We start from the raw sequence: 21,954 nt of genomic DNA on the forward strand, positions 1-21,954 counted from the left end.
TGTTCCTCTTTTTTTAAACTGTCAATTGACCAAATTCCTCACTGCCAGTAAACCTCGGCATCAGTAAGTCTATTATTGGTGCAGAATAATAGAAGTGCTGCATTGTGAAGGCTGCCACAGACCATTTAATAAGCGCAGGTTGTAACCTTGGGAAAAGACGGCTTTAAAGAAGGGAAAAAAAATCAAAATACAAAACATTCAATTAAAGTAACCTTTTATACTAATAAATGCCCCGAACATCAGTGGAGCGTTTCATCTTTACAGCTGCTTTGTTCGGTTTCATTATTCATGCCAAAGTTGTTTTTCTCCCCTTCTCCAAACTCACGACGGAACCTCGGAAAAGCAAAAGGCAGCACCCCGGCGGAGCAGATCGGCTGAAGCACCGCGGGAACATTTAATGAGGCGTCGGGTCTTTGCCACGGCACGGGGATCGCACAGTGACATGTTTATAGTGGAATCCACACCGTGAAATTTCTGGGATCAATTTGTAGGGCTAATAGGCACCCCTGAAGCGCTCGCATTTACCCAACACATGCCAATCGGGGTCGCCACTGTATTGTAAAATCGGCCGCCAGGAACGGTGGAAACAGGAAAATACAAAAAAAACAAGCACTTCAAATAGCATTTCACGCTATGATAAGTCGCTTCTTGCATCCAACACATGTATTCATACACTCTTCATGTTGTTAACTGGGTCTAATCTTTGTTTTTTGTTATTTTTTAAGATCAAGCAACTTCATTTATTTTTGGATTGCATGCAAGTGCAAAACTGAATCATGCAAATTCCAGATATCTTGTGATTGCACCCAAAAAAGGCTAGAGCCAGGCTCAATATAAGGACTGAAGTTGTACAGTTGTACAAACAGCAAAGAGATCGGTGGATAATTATTTAGTCCATCAATGCTAATTTACATGATGCGATGTTAGTGCTCAACACGCGATACCGTCCCACCGGTTTGCTTTTGGGTTTTTAAAAGAATGCTCCACTGGTGGGAAGCAGGGCAGTGGTTGTGGGGGCTCCACTGGTTACCCCTTGGGGGCGCCATTGGCCACTGCCAACATGCAAGCACAGTCTGCCCCTGCTGGAGCTGCTAAAAGAAAAAAAATATGAAGAACGCTATAAGATGTAAATAAACAGTTTTTTGTTTATTGACGCATAAAACATCCTTCAAACAATAAAACGATTTCAAGGAGGGTCTCTGTACAATGCTTACTAAGCAATTTCATTTTATATAGAAAACGTACGAGGGGCCACATCCTAAAATGACATGGCGCCTTCAAATTTAATGGCAGGTACTCTGGAAAAAAATTACAGCATTCCATCAACAAATATTTTCAAGCAATAAATATGCATTTATAAATAGTGTAAATTTACATCAAAATTAGAAAAACAACACAAAGTTTACCTCTTTGTTTATGTGCAACCCATTTTTTTTTCCTGTGACTTGGCTGTTTCTCTCCAAATGATTACCCTTTTTCAAACCCAAGAAACCAACACCAAAAACCAGCATGGTTCCAAACGAAACAAAACAAAAAGATTAAACATAAAGAGTAAAAAAAAAATAAAAAAAAAAGAATTAAAAAAAAAATAAACAAAAACAGGGGGCGGGGGAAATGTTGCAATCAACATGTCGCTCCACTCTTCACATTACAAAACTTTTTTTTTTTTTTTTTTTTTTCCTCTTTTCCGGACCAAGCAGACCTCTATCCATCTAACATACAAAAGAGCCGCTATGCTTTGTTACTCATCGTTACCGGTGGGGTTGGTGGAGGGGGCAAAACACACAAACAGAATACAAAAATGGAGAAGAAGATTAGCCAGTCAGTAGTCTGTGTGATGTTGTCGCCAGTTGTAACATAATATATACAAAACATTTTTTTTTTTTTTTTCATTTTTTTTTTCTCTCTTTCATTATTATTTTTGTGGGGTTTTCTTGGTTCTCTGAAGTTAGAACAGTCTGCTCAAGACGATGGGAGAGGATGCCGCCGCCGCCGCCCTCCAGTCGACTGGGGGGGGGGGGGGGGAGAGGGGGGCGGCGAACCGCTCTGGGCAGGTTGCATAGACACACAGCTTTCACACAGCTGCCTTATGGGATAGCTACAGAGCGCAGTTGAAGGACTGTCGGCTAACTTCCTGAATATCAGGAGAAAAAAACAACAACAACAAAAAACAAACAAAAACAAAAAAACAAAACAAACAAACAAAAAAAAAAAAAAAAGGTTTCCGGAGGGTTCCGTTAAGTCCATTAGAATTCTAATAGTCCTTGGAACAATACGATGTGACCATCAAGAGCTGGAAGGCAGGGGACTGGCCTGTGGAGAGATTTTATCTTTATTCCAGCTGGTATACCAATTTTCACACCTCCGTTCACACCAAGAAGAGGCTTCCGAAACACTCATTTCGACCAATACTTACAAGTGTGAACTGGTCGTAGACCTGCATGAGGTCCTCCATCTTGTACTGTTCTAGCACCACAAAGTTGTCCAGGTTGGAGCTGCCCCTGCGAGCACAGTCCTGGCAGTGCACCACGTAGGTTTTCTTGCTGTTGCTCTCGCTGGTTACGAACAGCAGATCAAACACTTCCACCTGGATGCAAGGGAGAGACGGAGGAGCGGGTTACACCGAGCGTCCAAATAGGACGTAAATTTACTGCACGTTAGGGAGACAAATTCCAAAATGTCCTTGATGAACTATTGGCCTAACTATTTAGTCTTTATTTAAACAAATTAGACATTGGCTTTTGAAAGCAAAGGCTTTTCAGCACTAGCGGAAATAAAAATAAAAGTTTTTTTGATATAGACCGATTAAGTCTGAATACGCCCACCATTGTTTAGTTTGATATGCTTGATAGATCGACAATTACTTGAAATCCTGTTCTTAGCAATGTGAGTCTGTCTGTGTGTGTGTGTGTGTGTGTGTGTGTGTGCACGTGCCCACCTCACAGATGCTGCAGTAGTGCGCGGGCTCGTCCCGCGTGCGCCCGTGCCACACCGACTCCTTCCCGGCAGAAAGCAGCATCTCCCGCAGCATCTGGACCTGCTTTAGCGTCCGCAGGAGACAATACCTGATGCACACAAAAAAAAACAACAAATAAATAAAAGAGTGTAAAATCAACGTTTATATCTGGTAATGACTGTCAGACACAAGTTACACATTAGATGTTAAAAAGTTAAAGACTGTTTCTCACTTGATCATCTCAAAGAGCTTGTGGTCGGACACTTTGATGTTCCTGGCCATGTTCCAGGAGAGGTGGATCATGGGAACGATGGATTTGACGCTCTGAAGTTTGTTCCACTCGTAGCGTTCGACTGCCAGCTTGTACTGGTGGGCTGAGGGAATAGAAAAATTAAAAATAAATAAAAAAAAGACACCTCAGTTTTTACACCTTCACATTTTTTATTTATACATTTATTTTTAAACGCGGGGGAAAGAGCAGGAATGTTCTTTTTTCGTATTGCTCCACGTGCTATGCCGATTGTTTAAAAAAATATATTTTTTTAATGAAATAAAAAAACAAAAACAACACCCAATCACCAGCTCTCCTTTCATCCTTGACGGAGCCAAACTCAGAACGTTCTGGCCTCCAAAATATCAGAAATGACACTGACATAACCTTGAACCTGCTCATGTCTGAAAAGCTCGACTTCAAGCACATCACACACGCTGTTGATCCACTCCATCACAAATGCACCAAGTACAACAACGTCGAGCAACATTGTCGGACATTGACCATTGCTCAAATGACTCCATTGTTACAAAACCAAAATGCTCCAGAAGAGTCTTGTGAGAACGTACGTCACTACGTACGTTAAGATACTGCAGATAACTTTGTTAGTGCCAATGTTTAAACACCAATTTGGAAATGATTGTTTGTCCTGATTTTGTTACTTTCTCTAAAGGGTAAAAAAAAAAAAAATTGTAATTAAAAAAAACAAAACAAAAACAAAACATCGGCGCCATTGGAAACCCACAACTCCCTCATCGTGCCCGGCGCTCCCCGGGCCCCTCCCTCACCTGTGAGGGGTCCGACGTTCCAGGCCACGTTGTTGCACCAGCCGATGGCCTGCACCCAGTGCACGGTGCCCGTGTTGAGCCACACCAGGTCCCCCGGACGCTGGATGAAGCGGTAAACCGGCACGTTGGCCTCATACAGGTCCTCCAGGTTGGGCCACCAGGAGCCCATCAGGAAGTTGATGTTGTTCCTGGCGGGCAGCGAACGCACGTGACGAAGTCAGCATGGAGAATACAAAGGCTTTAAAGTTTGGAGGGCGCGGTACGTCAACGTACTTTTCACAGAATTCGTTGATGACTCCCCAGTACGGCTCAGGTACAGCAAACCATTCACAGTCCCCGGGACCGATGTTGATGTTGACAGAACAGAAGTTGTTGTTCTCTTGATGACCTAAGCAAGGGGACGAGGAGAATGTTAATAAAAAAAGAAGTGTGTGTGTGTGTGTGTGTGTGTGTGTGTGTGTAGTGTAGTTGTGTTGTGTGTACCTGGAGTCCTGCTGCCAGGGACCTTCATGTAGAGCTGGACGGTGTTCATCCCCAGGATGGTGTGCCCCACGTGGCTGAGCAGGTTCCCGGCAGACACCACCCTGGCGAAGGCCGGGAGCTTCGTCAGCTCCTGGAGCTGCTGTTTCCACCTAGAGAAGGTGGAGAACGGGAAAGGTGAGTGGACGGATCTGGAGGCAGACCCCCCCGCGGTAAGGCTGCAGGTGGGACAGTTGAACTTACTTCTTCTCGTCGGAGAGGTCGATGTTTGTGCCGAACTTGATGTGCTTGAAGGGGCCTTTCCTGCGCCGCGCACTGAAGGAGGACGGCGGGTGGAGTTAGACAACGACAGGGAGGACGGAGCAGATACACTGAGAAATGTTGTGACGTGATTTGAGGGAACATATTGGCAATGAGGACTCACTTCTCTGCCGCTTCTGCTTCCAACTCTTTTTTCTTCTCGTTCTCCTCCTAGGAACACACATTCATCAATATTAGGATTGCAATAACATAATTAAATAATTTTCGACCTCATACACCAGAACTAATTGGGACAAGTCCCGTGCAGCCAGCCAGCCAGCCAGCCAGCCAGCCAGCCAGCCAGTGAGCCCCACACACACACACACACACACACACACGCACACACGCACACACGCACACACGCACACACGCACACACGCACACACGCACACACGCACACACGCACACAGCACACAGCACCTGCTTTGAACACTCCCCCGAACGCCCTGCTGGTTACATCTCTCTCCGTTCCTCTCTCATTTACTGCCATAACTATGACAGGAAGAGGCCACGTGGCGAATCGCTGTTCCAGTTTTCCTGGAATTAATTAACTCCTTTTTGTCAATATATGTTGTCAGCTGATGTTCTTGCACTGCAACCCTGAGATTATTCCTTTCCACGTTCCAGTTTATATAACGTCCAAATACATGGAGTATCAACGCCAAAAACCAAACGGAGTATTTCCAGTAAGTGTAAACGTCTGGCACGGACAATCCCCGGCAGTGTGCTACATGTGTGAAAGGGCAACTCTGGACAACGTTTGGATCTGATTATCCAGAGATCATGCGTGAAAGCAGCTTATGTTTATGTTTTACCAAGTACATGTTGTTGTTTGTTTCTGTGTTTATGTTTTGCCATGTACATGTTGTTGTTTGGGTCTATGTTTATTTGTCTCACTCGTGCTGATTCTCCCCCTCTTGGAGTAGTGAAGAGTCGTTTAAAGACAAAACATGGTTCTCCTAAGCGGGGGATTGGCAGTGGCTCTGTGTAACAAAAAGCTGTGCTCTTGTCATCCTACAGGTGGTCCACAGGAAAGTTGTTGCAGCAGTTCTTGATTCATGATTAAAGAATGAATAAAAAGTGGCATTGCAGGTTGAGAAGTTGAACTCCACCTGCAGACTAACTCTGTCCTCGATGCAACGGCACAAATACTATGTTATATGCTCAAGCATGCTGACAGCACAGGTTGAAAAATAATAAAAACGAAAGAGTAATTCTAAGTGGAAAACTGCAATATTATGTGAAACACATGAATAATCAGTTTAGCTGGAACTTTTTTACAAAATGGTTATTCAATATATTTGCGTTCCGCACTTACTCCTCTATATGCCATTTTATAATTGTTCAATTGGGGTCCACCTTTTCTGGCAATAATGCAAAGATGAGGCCCGTGCAAGTGACGGGCGATGGGTAACCACGGAATCACTATAAACTATTGGAAATATTCTCCCGGCCCTGGTAAGGTACCGGTACTGACCCGCAGCGACTCCTGGAAGGAGGAGGCCTGGTACTGGGCGTATTTGACGACGGTGGTGTGCGAGCGGCTGCTCTCGCAGCGCCACATCTTCCTGCTGCCGCTGGGGTCCCAGTTCTCATCGGTGGGCTGGGAAAACTGGGCGCGCACCTCCACCAGGTGGTCGGGGTTGGCCTCCACCAGCGTCTTGGTGGAGAACAGCCCCAGGTCTGTGGATGGGAGGAAGGAAGGGCAGAGAAACAAAAAGGCGAGCGTAAGAAATATTTTGAAATTTTTTGCATATTGTCTGCTAAGCCGCGAGGTTGTTCGCAGGTACAATTTTTTTCACAATGATACAACCAGAGTATGAAAGACACTCCTGGAGCGATTCTAGTGAGAATTTAAGTTACCGCAGCTTCATTTAATTCCATAGGTAGTTAATAGAAGAGATAGAGTCTCTTCTATTAACTAGAGGTGCGCTGTGACAGGATGTATTAGGGCCACAAATTCAGGGCGTTTAAGGGGAGCTGTGACTACGCAACGCCAGACCTCGAACTGGGCAAATGCATACATTTCTAAAATGAAGGGCAGATTGAATTTGCTGCGCTGCACGCCTGTGTGCGGTGTCTGTTTTCACGTTTGAAATCATATTCACCATTTACTCACTTTTCTGAAGAGATCATAAACAGACTTAACTGTGAAAATTATTTGACTCGGTGACCTTCTGGTGAAGGGCGGAAACGTTTACTCTGCAGCTGATTTAGCCAAGCTGCATTATAAGCAAGAAACGGACCAAACAGATATTGGATTTGGACATCGCTCTGACACATGCCAGATATCAAGTGAAAGCATTTTCCATAACGCGTTGGACTTGTGTTGCAATGCTTAAAAATCAGCTGACGATGTGTATTATCTATAGAACTGTGACTCATCACATATGTACGTTGAAAGAATGATTGAAATGTGGTCTGGTGTTGAAAAATGTACGCTGGTAAAAAAAAATAAAAAATAATAATTCTAAACATTTTAATGAGGAATTGTAATACCGGGTGAATATGCATAATTTGATTATCACAACTCTTGACGATTTGATTTTGATTTATCTGAAATCTAAGCGCACTTTTGAATCTGCCGTCAATCTCCCTTCCTAACGTTTTTGTCGACTCCTGTGGTTGGTTGCTATGACTTCCTGGAGATGTAGCCGATGGTTTTGTAGACGATAATATGGTGCTCGGCAACCATCATCATAAAAAATACAACTCAGATAAGCAGGGATTTTTGAGGAAGGGCTTGCACGTATTGCAGCTTCAACTAAAGTAAACCACAGAATATTTAATAAAAAATAAAAAAAATCATCTACTGTGTGCCCTGAGCGTTCAAGACTGCAGTAGGGGTGTGTTAATCGGGGCTAAGTTGATGTGTTTGATGTTGTTGGCAAGGCCATGTGGAGCGGTGTCAAGTCGGAAGTTGCAGTAATACTTTCTACTTGCAGGTGGGGCTGTTGTTGCACATTGCAGGTTTGAAGCCACATCCTCCAATAGACACTGTGACACACCCACAGAGCCACGTGAGGGTGAGTGAGAGACAAACAGCACATTCTATGACGTCTAGTCAAACAGCAGCGCACGCTGTGGCGACTCATCCAATCAAAAATTGAATTTTGGATATTTATTCAATATTCCAAAAGGTTTGCAACACCAACAGCAGCCCCGACAGAGGATTGCAACGGCATCGTCCCGTCTGAGGGGAAAAAAAACCGCACACGTGCAGGGCAGGGCCACCGACCTAGCTTGAGCGCTCCGGCCAGTCCCCTGATGACGGTGACGGGGTTGGCGGCGTTGGTGCAGAACTGATGCAGGGGAGGGAAGAAGGCGTCCCTCTTGTTCTCCAGCTAGAGACAGGGGTGAGAGGAGAAGGTCAGCGCAGGGGGACAGAGACGTCGGACACGACTCTCCCTCTGCGGAGCGGCGGTACTCACGTAGATGCTGGGCGTGGGGGGGTTTAGTTTGTCCTTTGGCAGTGTGGGGGCGGGCGGGGGAGGGGGCCGTGGCGGCCGACACTTGTCCAGCAGGATGCTGCTGGTCGACAGGCCGTTTTTCCCCAGGTTCCTACAGCCCGGAGAGAGAGGAGCGTGAGTGTGGTCAGTGCTGGTGAGGGCCACAGAGCAGCGTGTAAAACTAACTTGCTGGTCCTGCAGATACGGTGGCAGGCAGAAAAACTACCCTGAAACAAAAGGCATTCGAGCAATGGTATTTTGGCCAATTAAACACTGCATTTATATCTACATCATTTTCATTTGGACACTAAATTCATTACAAACTCAAATTTCAGAAAGGTTTGAACTTCAGGCCACCGAGCTTCATGCTGTGGCGCACAAACGATGCAGATCTACCCGTGCTCTGCACCACGGTGAGAAAAGTGTGGCTTGTTGCCACGTGCTGTATCCATGGAACTGCACTGTGGAAGCAAAGCTCTGTGGGAGATATGCACTGGACTGGATTTCAATATGGAAAGGTAACTGCAACTGCATTTAAGCAGCCTATATAGACAGGAGGACAAATTGTGAAGCATCAGATGTGTTTATTACATTTCATCATGTGGGGCTGTGTGGATCGTCAAAATGAGTACCATTCTATACCGTTCTGAATACGACTGGATAGAATTCACAATTGTATTATTCCCGCTGCCATTTTCACACAGAAAAACAATGTCGACAATAAAAACCGAACCAGCTTTTTGCCATCACGCCCTTGACCGCATCTCAAGCATTGCAGTATCTGTCAAACAGACGTAAGTTCTCAGGTGCGTAGCGCCTGACAGAGGTCTGAAGTATTGCCACAACATCCTGGGACACGGGACGTGGCCGCCAGGATGCCAGGGGTGAGTTACTGAGCAGCACGTCAGACGTGACGAGGAACGTCCTTGGGAGGCCAGAGGGGCGTGTCCACATACACACAAGCGGGAGGGTATCCTAGCCTGGGAACCAGACAAATCTGCCAGCTCATGTTTAATTTGCTCTTCAGAATACATCTTGCCACCCTGACCCCTGAGCCCCCCCCATACAAACACATTTCCACCCGACCTTGCCAGGGTCGGGCCAATCACAAGCGTTTATTCTGTATGGGGCGAGTTTGATACGATGGCCATGCAGAGTAGCGCCGTAGAGGCACTTCACTAAGATGGACATGCCCATGTGGAACTGTTGGAATGTGTCTGTTGAATCCGCTATCGCAACAGTATTAAACAACTTGGACGGTTTATTTTCTCCACAAGAAAAACAAATGACTGCACTTAAAGCTTTTGTTGATAAGAAAGATGTGTTTGCCGGCCGACCAACAGGATTTAGTAGAAGTTGAATATACCAACTGGCCCCACTTGGTTGGCATTTTTTGGTCGCTCAGCGCTACGTCACACGTTCCGTTGCTCTGACTGGTTGGAGGTCTATCCGATTGCGTGCAGAAACATTTTGGTCTGCGCCCGTTGGTAACGCCCCTTTGAAATTGAAAATGAACTGAGAGGTTCCAGACTAATATGCTTTTGTGAATTGGCCTGGTGAAGTCAGGCTAAGGGTATCCTTCAACAGGATTGAATCAACCATGCACAGACATACCTCTACACAATATCCAAGTTATTAATGATTGCTTCTAAAATATAAAAAAAACATCAAATTATTTATATGGATATTTGTCAAAAAAATATTGACATTCGGTTTCTGTGAATATTGCACCGCCCTACATTGAGGTCCAGCATCTCTAGCATTCAGTAGTCAGCAGCCAGCATGTGCCAACTCACCGCCAGCCTCCAGAAGCACAGTGTGCAGCCTAGGCATGGGCAGATTGTAGAGTTGATCGCTGATTGACATTAATGACACACCATTAAAAAAATAATAAATTATCTGCCAAGAAAAATCTGAGCATTGAAACGGTATAAATGCAGTTAACGGTCTCCTGAAACTGTCTGAATCGATCAGCGCAGAGAGGGAGGTTGGGGGCGTGTCTCGCCCTCTCCGCTCAGAGCTTTTTTGAATTAATTATTGATTATTAGGGATGTTCATTGTGTAAAAGTTTTCTTGTATTGCATGTAAAAATATTGACTGTGATGTTTTCCCTCTTGTTTTTGTGACTGTGTTCCAACCCTCATTGTGAAGTGTATTGTCTGAAACACAGAAATGGAATGTGAAACGCCTTTAATCGTTGTAAACAAGTACGTCTGTTTACACCTGGCATTAAAATGTGTTTCCACATGCATCTCGAGTAACCACTCAGATGTCACGCCCCCGCTCGATACGCAAATCTAATATAATAATATAGCAACATATAATCTCAGAGAAAGATTTTGATTTATTTTGTTTCCTTAGTTTCCTACTTGTATGGGAAATGAAAAACGTAACATAACTCAGAGAATTGGAGTGTTTTTGTAAATATAACCCTAACCTCCAGACAGTGGTGCGCCGTGCCCGCCGGTTCCCGACTCCCGTGCCAGTTTCCTGTGTTTTTATTTTGATCCATTTATTTTCGTTTGTTTCCTACTTGTATGACTGTCCTGTTCCGTCCCATTCCATAAAAAACTGTCTCCAGTCCCGAGCCGTGACACGCACGTCTCCCTGTTGCTATAGGAATTCATTTAGCAGAAACTAGATCTTCTTGTGTGAATACTTTACTTGTAAATAATAAATCCTCCACTTCTGTAACAAGGAGACTGCATTTACCACATTACATTACGTTCTATGAGCGCGCACCCCCTTCCCGATAGAATCGTCAATCGCCGGGTGGGATCGCCGATCGGAACTTTGCACAATCCCCCAAGCCTAGTGTGACTAAGATGTTACTCACAACTAACATTTGGTACACCAAGTATGTACAACAGCAGCATGCACATGCAATTAGGAGAAGATAGAACTAATGCAGGTCAAACTGCATTCTTCAATTGGACTACATAAAATGACAGGAACCAAATTATGGATTTTCTGGAGGTTCTATACACGAGTCCATCTCATACACAGTGAAGGATGATTGACGGTGAGGATCATATCTAATCTACGACAACGTAGCAGGTATGTGGATAATAAACAAATGACTCCAGACTACCACTTTAAAAGGGGCATGTCCTTCTCCAACTTTCCTAAAATTGTCCAATGCAAACTTCTGCTCGAAGTAATATTGAAACTGCACAGATCCAGCGACAACTTGAGTACTTTGGAGGCCACGTCATCTGAAGCCGTCATTAAACACAGACATACACACACCATCACATTTTTAAGAAAGCTTGAGTGGCCAAAGGGTGAGACCTTACCTGCATGCTTTTAGCACCTCGCTGGAGCTGGGGTAAATGGAAACCGAGGACCAGGACGCGAGGCCACAGGGGGCAGCGTGCCTGAGCACTCCCCCAGAGGGCTCCACCTGCGCCTGCACGGGGCTCTGGGAGTCCTCCGGCCCCTTGCCGTTGAGCATGGGCGGCTGGTTGGCGGCGTTGGACGGGCTGTTAAGGCAGGAGAGGCTGTTGGTGGTGTTGGGATCTGCAGAGCAGAGGGAGGACGCGGCGGTGGACGTAGCCGACGGCGGCGAGGAGGCCGCCAGACGCTCCGCCGATGGCTTGGCTGCACTGTGAAGGCCAGGGTGGACGTTGTTGACCTTTTCCGTGGGAGCCCCTCCGTGGTTACTGCAGTTATTGTTATCGTCATTACTGTTTGCTTTGACTTTTCCCTTTAGCAAGGCAGAGAGCTGAGGATTGTCTGAACTAAGGGTGCCGGGGGCAGGGGAGCCAGGCTGAGAGAGGCCAGCTGAGCTGTCCGCGACCCGCAGGTGGACGTGATTAGTCAATCCCTGTGCGGGGGCGGCGCCGGGAAGGACAGGCGTCCCTGCAGAATGCCTGCCTGCATTCTCGGAAGCCGCCGGCAGAGCTGCGGCCGTGCCGTTGCTGCTCCCTGGAGGCGCAGAGTCTTTGGTGTGGAGCCCTGAGGTAGTGGCGGCGTGGGGGGGCGAGGACAGGTGGTTGGGGGTGGTCTGGGGGGAGGTGGGGGAGAGGGAGGAGGCCGAGGAGGAGGCAGTGCAGGGCCCGGAGGAATGTCCAACCTGATTGAGAGCACTAGGACCGGAGGAGGGGAGCGAGGTGTGAGGCGAGGAGGAGGAGGAAGAGAAAGGGGGTTCTCCATTGGGACCCGCCAAATGAGAACCTGGACCTTTGTGAAGCCCCTGGGGAAGGCAGGAGAAGAAACACTAAATGAGGACAAATAGTGTAAATATGCTCCATGATCTATTATTACACAGCCCTGGTGAATACTCAATTCTGATAGGGCAATCAGCGGCACTCCGGTCAGTTTTTGTTGATAAAAAAAACTGCTCTCTGTTAACGGCCGTTGCCATGGGCAACCAGTCCGCCTGGTCTCACGTGCCATGTTTCACGCTGTGTTATCTATGGTGTTGTGGACTATTTTTCTTAGCAAGCTCTTAAACTAGGTATACAAGTTATAAAATAATTTCAAATCAATCCTCCATCTGGAGGCATTCTTTTATTTAGTAAGTAGCCGCTTAATAAGCAGCTTCAGAGTGATACAACACCCCTCCACTTCACGTTGGGGTCCTGATCACCAAGTCGGGAGTAATTTTGCAATAATGTCCGGCTGGCTGCACATTATCCCATACATAATCCACATCTCAGCATACACAAAAAAAACACCACTGAATGACACACAATCCTTCAATTTGAAAAAAGGGAGCTACCTGAGAGGTGTTGTGAGATAGCTGGCCCTTCCAGGCCTCGTCTGCATGGCTGGGACTGTTGGTAATGCTGCTGGTGCTGGTGTGACTGGTGGCTGTGCAGTTGTGAGGTAGAGAGTTCTGCTGCAGGTAAGGCACGTTTCCGTTGCTCGGGCCCCCGCCCCCCGCTCCCGGGGCATGATTATTATTGCCCATCGAAGCGGCGTCCGGGTGTCCCGGGGGTCTGGCCAAGCTCGCAACACAGGATCCGTTGGCCGTCGGCTGAGGGGCGCAGGGGGGTAGGGCGGCAGAGTGGTTGAGGGGGGAGGCAGAGGGGCCGTTAGGGAGGCCGGGCCGGGACTGGGTGGCCGCGGCCTGCTGCCTCATCTGTCGGAAAGCAGAGAGAGAGAGAGAGAGAGAGAGAGAGAGATGGAGTGATAAGAACAGACAGCAACAGCAATTACTCTGACGCTGGTCTCCTCGGTGAGATAATTAAAACGCTATTCACCAGAGCTACAAAAAATAACTGCATTACAGTCATGAGGTTTTTTTCCCCCCCATTATCTGAGCATGCAGCCCTCCTCATTCATCTTCTAAACTAAAATAAATTCACTAAAAACAGAAATTGCACCTTTTTGTTCACCGAATGTTGTTTGGTGTTCAAATGGGAAGGAAGATTTTCGTTTCCCAGCACGCTCACTCAGCACACAGCTGCAGAGTACGCTGCAGGCTGTAATAAGCTGCCCTTCAGCCGCATTGGAAGGGGATTAGATCTACAGCTGGCGGTAATGTAATTCAATTATTGGACTTGATTGTGTGAACTTTTTCCTATTATACTGACATATTCTGCATTCCTACAAAATGACGAGAGATCACCTGGATGCAAACAACCACTAAAAGCATTTCAGCAGGCAAGTGAGAGCTCAAGCTACGGCCATTTATTTTAAAAGCCATTCCGCGATTGAGTGAGACATTCAAACAGGATGTCTATTACTGGAGGAGCAGAGTTTGGTGAATTACATAATCTGCTCCATGGTTGGGGAAGAAGCAATTACGCCCACGCGCGACTGAAAATGTTGCATTTAGAAAACATACTGGGGGGGCTTGCGTTCGATGGAACACGGTAGCTAAGCTGTGGTGGAATTTTTACTTCGCGGAAATAGCAGATTCACATTGGAATTAAGAGCACAGAAAACCTCTGCAACTACAACAAATCACCAGACTTCCCCAGGGATGCCTCCTACGGTGCGAACAGGGCTAAAGACGGAGAGCGAGGTTGGAATCATTTACACAAAAATGTACACTTAAAGCTTTGTGTAACACAGTGTGTGTGTGTGTGTGTGTGTGTGTGTGTGTGTGTGTGTGTGTGTGTGTGTGTGTGTGTGTGTGTGTGTACCTGCTGCTGATGTTGCTGCATGAGGGAGAACTGGTTTTCCAGCTGTTCCAGCATTTGCACCTGCAGGGGCTTGAGGCCGGCCCGATTGGACCTCAGATGATCCAGGAGCTGCGCGAACGAGAGGTCCGGATGGAGGTTAGCATGGAAGTCACAGCATTTATGACATGAAATGTTAGTCGATTGTCAAACAAGTCATTGCGATGAGCATTATGATTGTCCTTAACTTGTATTTATATATGTCTACAAAAATCATCATATTCAACGGCAATTAATAGCTCTACTTCAACAGGTAATGTATTTTTTAGGCAGTTTTATGCCTTTATTGTAGAGAGCAGTGGAGAGATACAGGAAATGGGCGTTAGAGAGAAGGAGAGACATGCAGCAAATGACCTGGGTTGCTGCAGGCCTTTCGCCTATGTGGTACACACACTCATCTGACACCAGGAAGACGGAAAATAATTGTAATAAATTATATTTTTATCCTATTACAGTGTAATCATTGACTATTGGTTTTGATGTGAACTGCTTTAAGAGTAATTTCCCGCCGGGGGCGAAAAAGGTATCCATCTAATTCACATTCTTATTATTGTGACATTCCTAACATTGGTTTAAAATTCCCCGTCAAATTTGGGTGGAAACATATGATTGTGGAATCTGACGATTTTACAAAATATTGCTAAATAATTGTGATTAGGCTTTCATGGAATAATTGTGACAGCTGAATTTACTACTTGACACACTGTCAAATTAAAAAAGGTCAAAAATGCTTTTTGTTACACTTGCAAAGACTGTATTTTTGTAGGCTTTTGGATTTGCTGATGACCGACCTGAAGTTTCTGTGGCGTTAGGTACCAGCTAGGAATCTGCTGATGGGTGGGGCTGGAAGCCCATGAATTATCTGCACCACCCTGCACAGGCAAAGAGAGAAAAGAGATGAATATATCTGTACTGCAAAGAAAACTTCACTTGAATTTTTAAATCAAGTCTGGAATTGACCTATAAATTCTAAAATCACATATAAAAAAATAACTCAGTGTCACATTGAACCGTAGAGAGGATGCAAAAAATGTCGTCAGTCAAAACCGAATAATGGACTGTAGAAATACTTCAGGGCTCATGAGAAATTTTAAGTCATATTCTTGACAACAAAAGTATGTAAATGGCTGAAAGCCAAGTTGTTGTTTTTTTTTAATTGGTCAAGTACCTTGGCGGGGCTGGCGGTGCGTTTCCTCTTGGCGGGGCTGGCCTGTAAGTCGGCGTGGCTGCTGGAGGCCTGGCTCCCCTCTGCTTTAAACGCCTGGACAACCAACACACAGTCAGTGCTTGTGATGACGCGGGGCATTAAGATGAATTAAGATTAAGATTTTGCGTTTTACTCGGGTCTGCCCGCCTTTAAAGTGTCGCGTTAACAAACATTCCCATGGGGAGGATAAAATACAAACACTTCAGACACAGATACAATCCATGCAGATTAAGATCGGATACAATGTCTACATTTACATGCACACCAATTATATCAGTGGATTGGCTGAGAGATTATATTATATTTTGCATTTGGTCTAGCTGAGAAAGTTGAAATCCGGGATATAGATATTGTGACCTATGAAGTAATGCCACGCTATTTACATCATTGGAAAATCAAATCCCATATTTGGGGAACCCTTTTGGAGACTTATGGTGACTGGGAGTGGACCATAAGGACCATGGGGTTTGGACAAGAAGGCTGGACATTTTGCCTCATTCCTCTGATGCATAGGAAGGTTAAATACACTCAGACATCTGTGTCACTTCAAAGTTTTCACTTACATTTTAAGAAGGCCTAATTCTCAAGTCACTCCAGGAAGAATGAATGAGGGCAAAAAGTAGAATTGCCAAAACAAATGTCTTGTTTTATTGTATTTGTATTTGTTGTAGTTGTTGTTAGTTGGCCTCTAGAGAGCATGCATTTTCGGGTTAAGAGAGGGAGCTGCTGTATAAATGAAAAGCACAAAAACAGCCAAGAGAAAAAGCTAAAAATGACTTGCAATCTCAAAAGAACAATGACTATTCATCACACGGAATTGCGGAGAGATGAGTGGCAACAAGGTTGGATAATCATGTTTGCTCTTGATGAGATGTGGCAGAAAGAGAAAGAGAGAGAGAGCCATGAAGGTCAACTACCACTCTAGTAATTAGACCATTACAATATGGGCCCCGTTCCAACCCCTTCAAGACGAAAGAAATATGGAGGCTAATGGAGTTTAAGCCGCTGCGTGCCAAGTTCCAAACCGGAAGAATGAAACTTGCACATTATCTAATGAGCGGTGTGCATGGAGGGTAGAAGCAGGGCCTCTGCTGTAATGGTGAATCTAGCAGGTCGGTGGTTTCTAAGAGGTCTCTGCTCTGAGCTTGGTCTCACCTGCGGTGTCTGTGCAGTGTTCAGGGCCCCCTGCCTGGACGTGAGCTCAGCGGGGATCGGGAGGCTCCACGCCTCTTCAATACTAGGAAGCATTTTACTCTTACTCTGCAGACTACCTGGCTGTAGGTTACACAACTGAGCCTAGGAGGATGAGAAAGGCACTACTGAGCAGCTATAGATGGTTGGACTAGATCGTTGTTATTCTACAAAGTGCATGAAATGTAACCCTTGTTCAGAGATGGTACATTCAAACACAAATCGTCAATCAAAAAATAAAATAAATAAATAAAATAAAAAAAAGTGGTCAATGCCATGAGGTTATGACTTTACAATTACTGCTGAAAAAAATAAATAAAAAAGTGCTCAAACACATTGATATGAATCACTATTTATATCGCTGTGATCATGAAAATCACAGAATATAGGATGATACACATTAAAAAGAAATATACAAAAATCAAAGCTGATGGCATTGTCATTGCTCACGGGTAAACACATCACTTAATCATACACACACACCAACATACACCACGATATTTAACAGAGAAAGGGAGGATTCACGCGGTGAATACCTGGCGGGGCAGCCCTACCTGCAGCAGCTTGATGCGTTGGGTGAGCGCGGCGGTGTTGAGGCAGGCTTTGCTGCGCGTGGCGTTGATGTAGCACTTGATGGCGTCGTGCGGCTGCCCGCACGACTCATAGAGGGTGCCCAGGTCCATCCAGGCGGCGGCGTGGCTGTGGTCCAGTTGAACGGCACAGATGTAGGCCTGCAGAGCGTCCATAGGCTGGTTCTGCTGCTGATACAGCACGCTGGGGGAGGGGTGCAGGGTCAAGGACATGGACCCTCCGTATCTTTCTCAGATTACGGCTGTTATTTCATCATGGCAGTTCTCAGAAGACACTCTTCCCCTTTATATGCACTAATCTTTTCCCTCTTCCAGCACTGCTTTCCTCAGGCATCTCCCTTCACCCCCTGTCGCAGTGCAGCTGCTGTGCCCCCATGGGGCGTTTCTCAAAAGCCATCCGGCTCCTGGGCACCAGCTAACCTTGAAAGCGACTTTTTAAAGCGGGAGATTTTCAGAGGATTTCACATTTGGAAGTTGCCTTTATGAAGACTGGAAGATTGCTTAGGCTGCAGTGCCTGGTACGGTTTCAGGTCACGGCATTCATTAAAACAGTTGTCGTTGCTTACCCTATGGAGCACCAGGTGTCGGCACTGGCCTCGGACTTATCAATGGACTGGCGGTAGGAGATGAAGGCATCCTGAACTTTCCCAATACTGGAATAGCACCTAAAAAAGGAGGATGGGAAGAATTAACAGAATGGATGTCCTAACCTACGCTGCAGCTGCCTTTGTATTACCATTTCCTGTACAGACAGAGGAAGAGTGATCATTTCCACAGACAGTTGCTAGCCAGGATGTAGGCCTGGTAATCATCTGCACAGGATGGACTTTAGGGGTGGCGTTGTTCATCTGGCCACAGCAGAACTAGCTCCACCCTCTGCCCCCCCGGTTGATACGGTTGAGTATTCTTCCCGATATCATAAAATGCTTCCACGCAGAGACTGGTCCCACGGAAAGCACTGGCCCACGGCTGCCTTACCTGCCGAGGAAGTACCAGGACTGGCCCGAGTTTGGGTCTGCTTCTAGAGATTTCTGCAGACACTGGATGGCATAGCTGTCCTTGGTGCCTTTATCCCCCAGTTGCTCCACTGTGTGATGCATCCAGCCTGAGGAAGGGGGAGGGGGGTTAAAGGTTGTGTAGAGTGGTGCGACAGAGTACTGTGCTAATGACGCGAGTTTCCATTGAAACAGCTGAACCCAGTTGCGTTCTGTGAACCAGTTTGACAGTGTCTGATGCAAACGCTCATCATTAACTTGGCAAATGGCTCATTTATCTAATGCCGTCTGAGGTAGTCCAGCCGCGTGACGGAGCAATCCGAGGCCGCCGCTGTTCTAGGAGGCAGTGTGGTTGATGGTGCAGTACAGAGCGCGGTGCATTTCAGAACAACGGCGGATCCTGAAGACGAGCATGGCGATGCGGTCATAGCATCAGCTTTAGCAGAAATAAATGTTGTAACAGCAATAAAACACAAATAAGGGTGCACTGTCGGATTTTATCAGAGGAAAAGACATTTTTAGCAGTTCTTCCGACTGGATTTGGAAAGAGCTTGATGTTTTTGAAGTATATTCAGGAGATATACCGAGATCATCTGACGTAGATTGGGTTCATGGGGCGTGCTGTCATAGTGTCAGGGCGTGGTTTCAAATCAAATGCTCCGTGCAAAGGGCCAGTCTCTCTTGTGGTATTGACTGTAAAGAACTTGTGAGGAAGACTGGCAGAACCAGGTTATGCCATAGGCTTTTTCTAGCTAATAAGTTAACTCTCAGGAACACCCTGTCCACCCTTCCCATTTCTTTTCCTTAACACCTGTGGCGAGTATCGTTGGTTACCGTGACAAGCAAAGCAGGGTAGAATGGCAATGGTTTATGATGGGGTGGGATCCGTGCTGTGCAAAGGAAGAAAGGAATTGTCCGTTCGGACAGAATGTCAGGTTTGTCTCCCAATTTCAAACTATAGGCCACACACATGCATGGCATATTAAGACATAGGCCACCATTATTAGTTTGTAAAAGCTTTTCAACCGAAGAAAAACTCTAAACTCTAAACTGCACCACCCCTGTGCACGCAGAAGCCTTTCAACTCTTTTCTTAACCAAGCAACACAATGGCCTTTGGCAAGACCTTTAAACCAGATTTAGTCGTAACTACAGCCAGACATTGAAGACATAGAGTGACCCTCCTGGCTAAAAACTACAGTCTGGTAGCATTATGGGAACAGGCTGGTCAGAACCAGAGACCACACTGAAACAGTACATAGTACACAGGTGTACTATGCATGATATTGTGAGATTGAACAAATAAACATAAGAAAAAATACAAACTAGTGCAAATGTACAGTATCTACAGTGTTTCAATAATAATAAATGGATGGGGATATTGAATATAAGCAATATACAAGACAGATTGAGGTAGCAAATATATGGCTAGGTATATTAGGGAGTAGTACACCTAAAACCAGGGTTGTAGTAAGCATATGGTTCAAAGAAGCCAAGAGCTCAAATTTTGTGTACACAATCAGGGCCTCTCAACAAATAGATTTTCTGGGATAAATTTTGTTTCATAGCAGCATGGACAACACTACTTTTGTTGCCGTCTGCAAACGGACAATTTACCGAACTGGAGAAGTCCAAGGACGGAATATGTGCGAGGATAATAAAGTCGAATGGCCCCTCTCCTATGGGTATTTATTTAAAAAAAAAAAGAAAAGGTCCCATAACTTATGAAACCACAGCCGACTAACTGTATTTAATTGATCAAAAATGGCAATCCATGTGATAGTCACAATAAATGGGAATTGGCTGGGACTTTGCAATTTGATAAGTGCGATGACATTTAGATGCTGATTCGACGCTAGATGATCAACGTCAAAATTCACAGGATTCACTTGGTGTCGAAAGAGCAAAGACTCAACAACCTAACACCTCTTCGTTTTACAGGGAGACCTCAACCTCCGCCCGGGGGGCAGAGTCCCGCAGCCGTGAATTAGCCGATTCATTACGCAGTCTACTTTCTTAATCTCACACCCCATGTAAAAAAAAAACAAGCGAGCATGTGTACGGTAGTTGTGGGAGGTCTAAACCTTGAGACAGTAAGACAGTTCTCCGCCAGCACAGAATACTAGCCTTACAAAGACATGTGGATGTAGATCAAGGTTTCCCCTGGCTATCACACTGAAAGGAAGTCTACCTTAAACACCCCCTGTGTTTCTGTTCACCAACGGACACGCACAACCCCCACCCCGCATGGAATACAGCATGCTACCAGTATTTAATTGCAAGCAAGGCTCCGTGAGGCACTGAAAAGAACTCAGCAAGCCAACGTGTACATCTAATTTGAGATATGTCTCGAGCTAACCGGTCAGAAATAATAAATGGTAAGGCAACACCCCATGTCACGGAAGAAAATATCACGTTTCAATCAGAATTTCAAATGATACTTATTAACCCTTACAACTCAACCTCAATAAATACCACAGCCCACTGGGGTGCGTTTATGACGAGGAAAAAAAACTCACCAAGTTGTTGCAGGGTAGTCGCCTTCACCTGTGCAGGGAGATTTTCCGTCTGCAGTAGACTCTCATAGGCTTCTTTTGCCGCTCTGTACTTCTTCTGCGGGGCAGCGATGGACAGCAGCAGGAGAGAGAGAGAGAGACAGAGAGAGAGAGAGAGAGAGAGAGAGAGAGAGAGAGAGAGAGAGAGCGAGAGAGAGACACAGAGAGAGAGAGAGAGAGAGAGAGAGAGAGACACAGAGAGAGAGATTGGTCAAGCCATACAGAACGGTGGGTATGCTTTATGGTCTGTCTCTAGACGGTTACAAAGGGTCTGGAGACCTCCTCACGTCCACCGTAATGACCACTTCAGCACACACGCACAAAAGGGGGGAGGGGCCACACAAAACAGGACAGGCCAGACTCAACATGTCTGGCAACTTCTGGAGGGAATAACCTAAGATCCCCGGACCAGACTGTGTGTGTGTGTGTGTGTGTGTGTGTGTGTGTGTGTGTGTGTGTGTGTGTGTGTGTGTGTGTGTGTGTGTGTGTGTGTGTGTGCACGCTTTGTATTTGGGGAAACCTGATCAGCCCACTCTGAGGTGAGCCCACTGTTTGTTTTTACCCGGTGACCTCAGTGCCCTTATGTCTGATCCATTTTGTGTCCACGTACTCCTATAGTCTGAATGTCTTATCAGCACACACACACACACACGCACAAACACACGCACACACACACACACACACACACACACACACACACACACACACACACACACACTCTGGTCCGGGGATCTTCCTGTCTGCGTGCTCTAAAGACACCTCGGGGTAAATAGTGACACTTGAGGCAATAAAGACAGATAGAGGCACTTTGTGGTTCCTTCCTGGTTGGATCCTGATTGTTACGATATGGGTTTGGCCTTGGCAACAAGCACGGCTCTGTCACAATAGCTGTGTTGAAAAGGCTGTGACTATTCCCTAACGAGAAAATATTGATAACAAGCTGGTAAATAGAAGTTTGTGATGGTTTGAATGGAATACACAGCACTTTTTAAGCCTGAAACGCTTAAAACAGACCAATACATGTGGTTAATAATGATATAAT

General features: G+C 45.8%; 1 protein-coding gene across 1 annotated transcript in view; it reads right to left on the minus strand.

Moving 5' to 3' along the window:
- Positions 1–1,125: 1,125 nt before the first annotated feature.
- Positions 1,126–21,954, minus strand: part of kdm6a (lysine (K)-specific demethylase 6A) — a gene marked incomplete at its 5' end in the record, with an annotated part of 46,118 nt that continues 25,289 nt past the window's right edge. The window contains 22 exons of the mRNA XM_080019187.1: positions 1,126–2,313; positions 2,417–2,587; positions 2,939–3,065; positions 3,189–3,330; positions 4,016–4,203; positions 4,289–4,403; positions 4,499–4,647; positions 4,739–4,810; positions 4,920–4,966; positions 6,273–6,478; positions 8,034–8,139; positions 8,227–8,356; positions 11,541–12,439; positions 12,968–13,330; positions 14,340–14,447; positions 15,167–15,247; positions 15,544–15,636; positions 16,738–16,878; positions 17,328–17,547; positions 17,930–18,028; positions 18,342–18,468; positions 20,877–20,970. Coding sequence (XP_079875313.1) covers positions 2,287–2,313; positions 2,417–2,587; positions 2,939–3,065; positions 3,189–3,330; positions 4,016–4,203; positions 4,289–4,403; positions 4,499–4,647; positions 4,739–4,810; positions 4,920–4,966; positions 6,273–6,478; positions 8,034–8,139; positions 8,227–8,356; positions 11,541–12,439; positions 12,968–13,330; positions 14,340–14,447; positions 15,167–15,247; positions 15,544–15,636; positions 16,738–16,878; positions 17,328–17,547; positions 17,930–18,028; positions 18,342–18,468; positions 20,877–20,970 — 3,705 coding nt within the window. The 3' untranslated portion in view covers positions 1,126–2,286. The remainder of the gene's footprint in view (positions 2,314–2,416; positions 2,588–2,938; positions 3,066–3,188; positions 3,331–4,015; positions 4,204–4,288; positions 4,404–4,498; positions 4,648–4,738; positions 4,811–4,919; positions 4,967–6,272; positions 6,479–8,033; positions 8,140–8,226; positions 8,357–11,540; positions 12,440–12,967; positions 13,331–14,339; positions 14,448–15,166; positions 15,248–15,543; positions 15,637–16,737; positions 16,879–17,327; positions 17,548–17,929; positions 18,029–18,341; positions 18,469–20,876; positions 20,971–21,954) is intronic.

The sequence above is a fragment of the Zeus faber genome (assembly GCF_960531495.2).
Source record: "Zeus faber genome assembly, chromosome: 18".
Classification (NCBI taxonomy): Eukaryota; Metazoa; Chordata; class Actinopteri; order Zeiformes; family Zeidae; genus Zeus; species Zeus faber.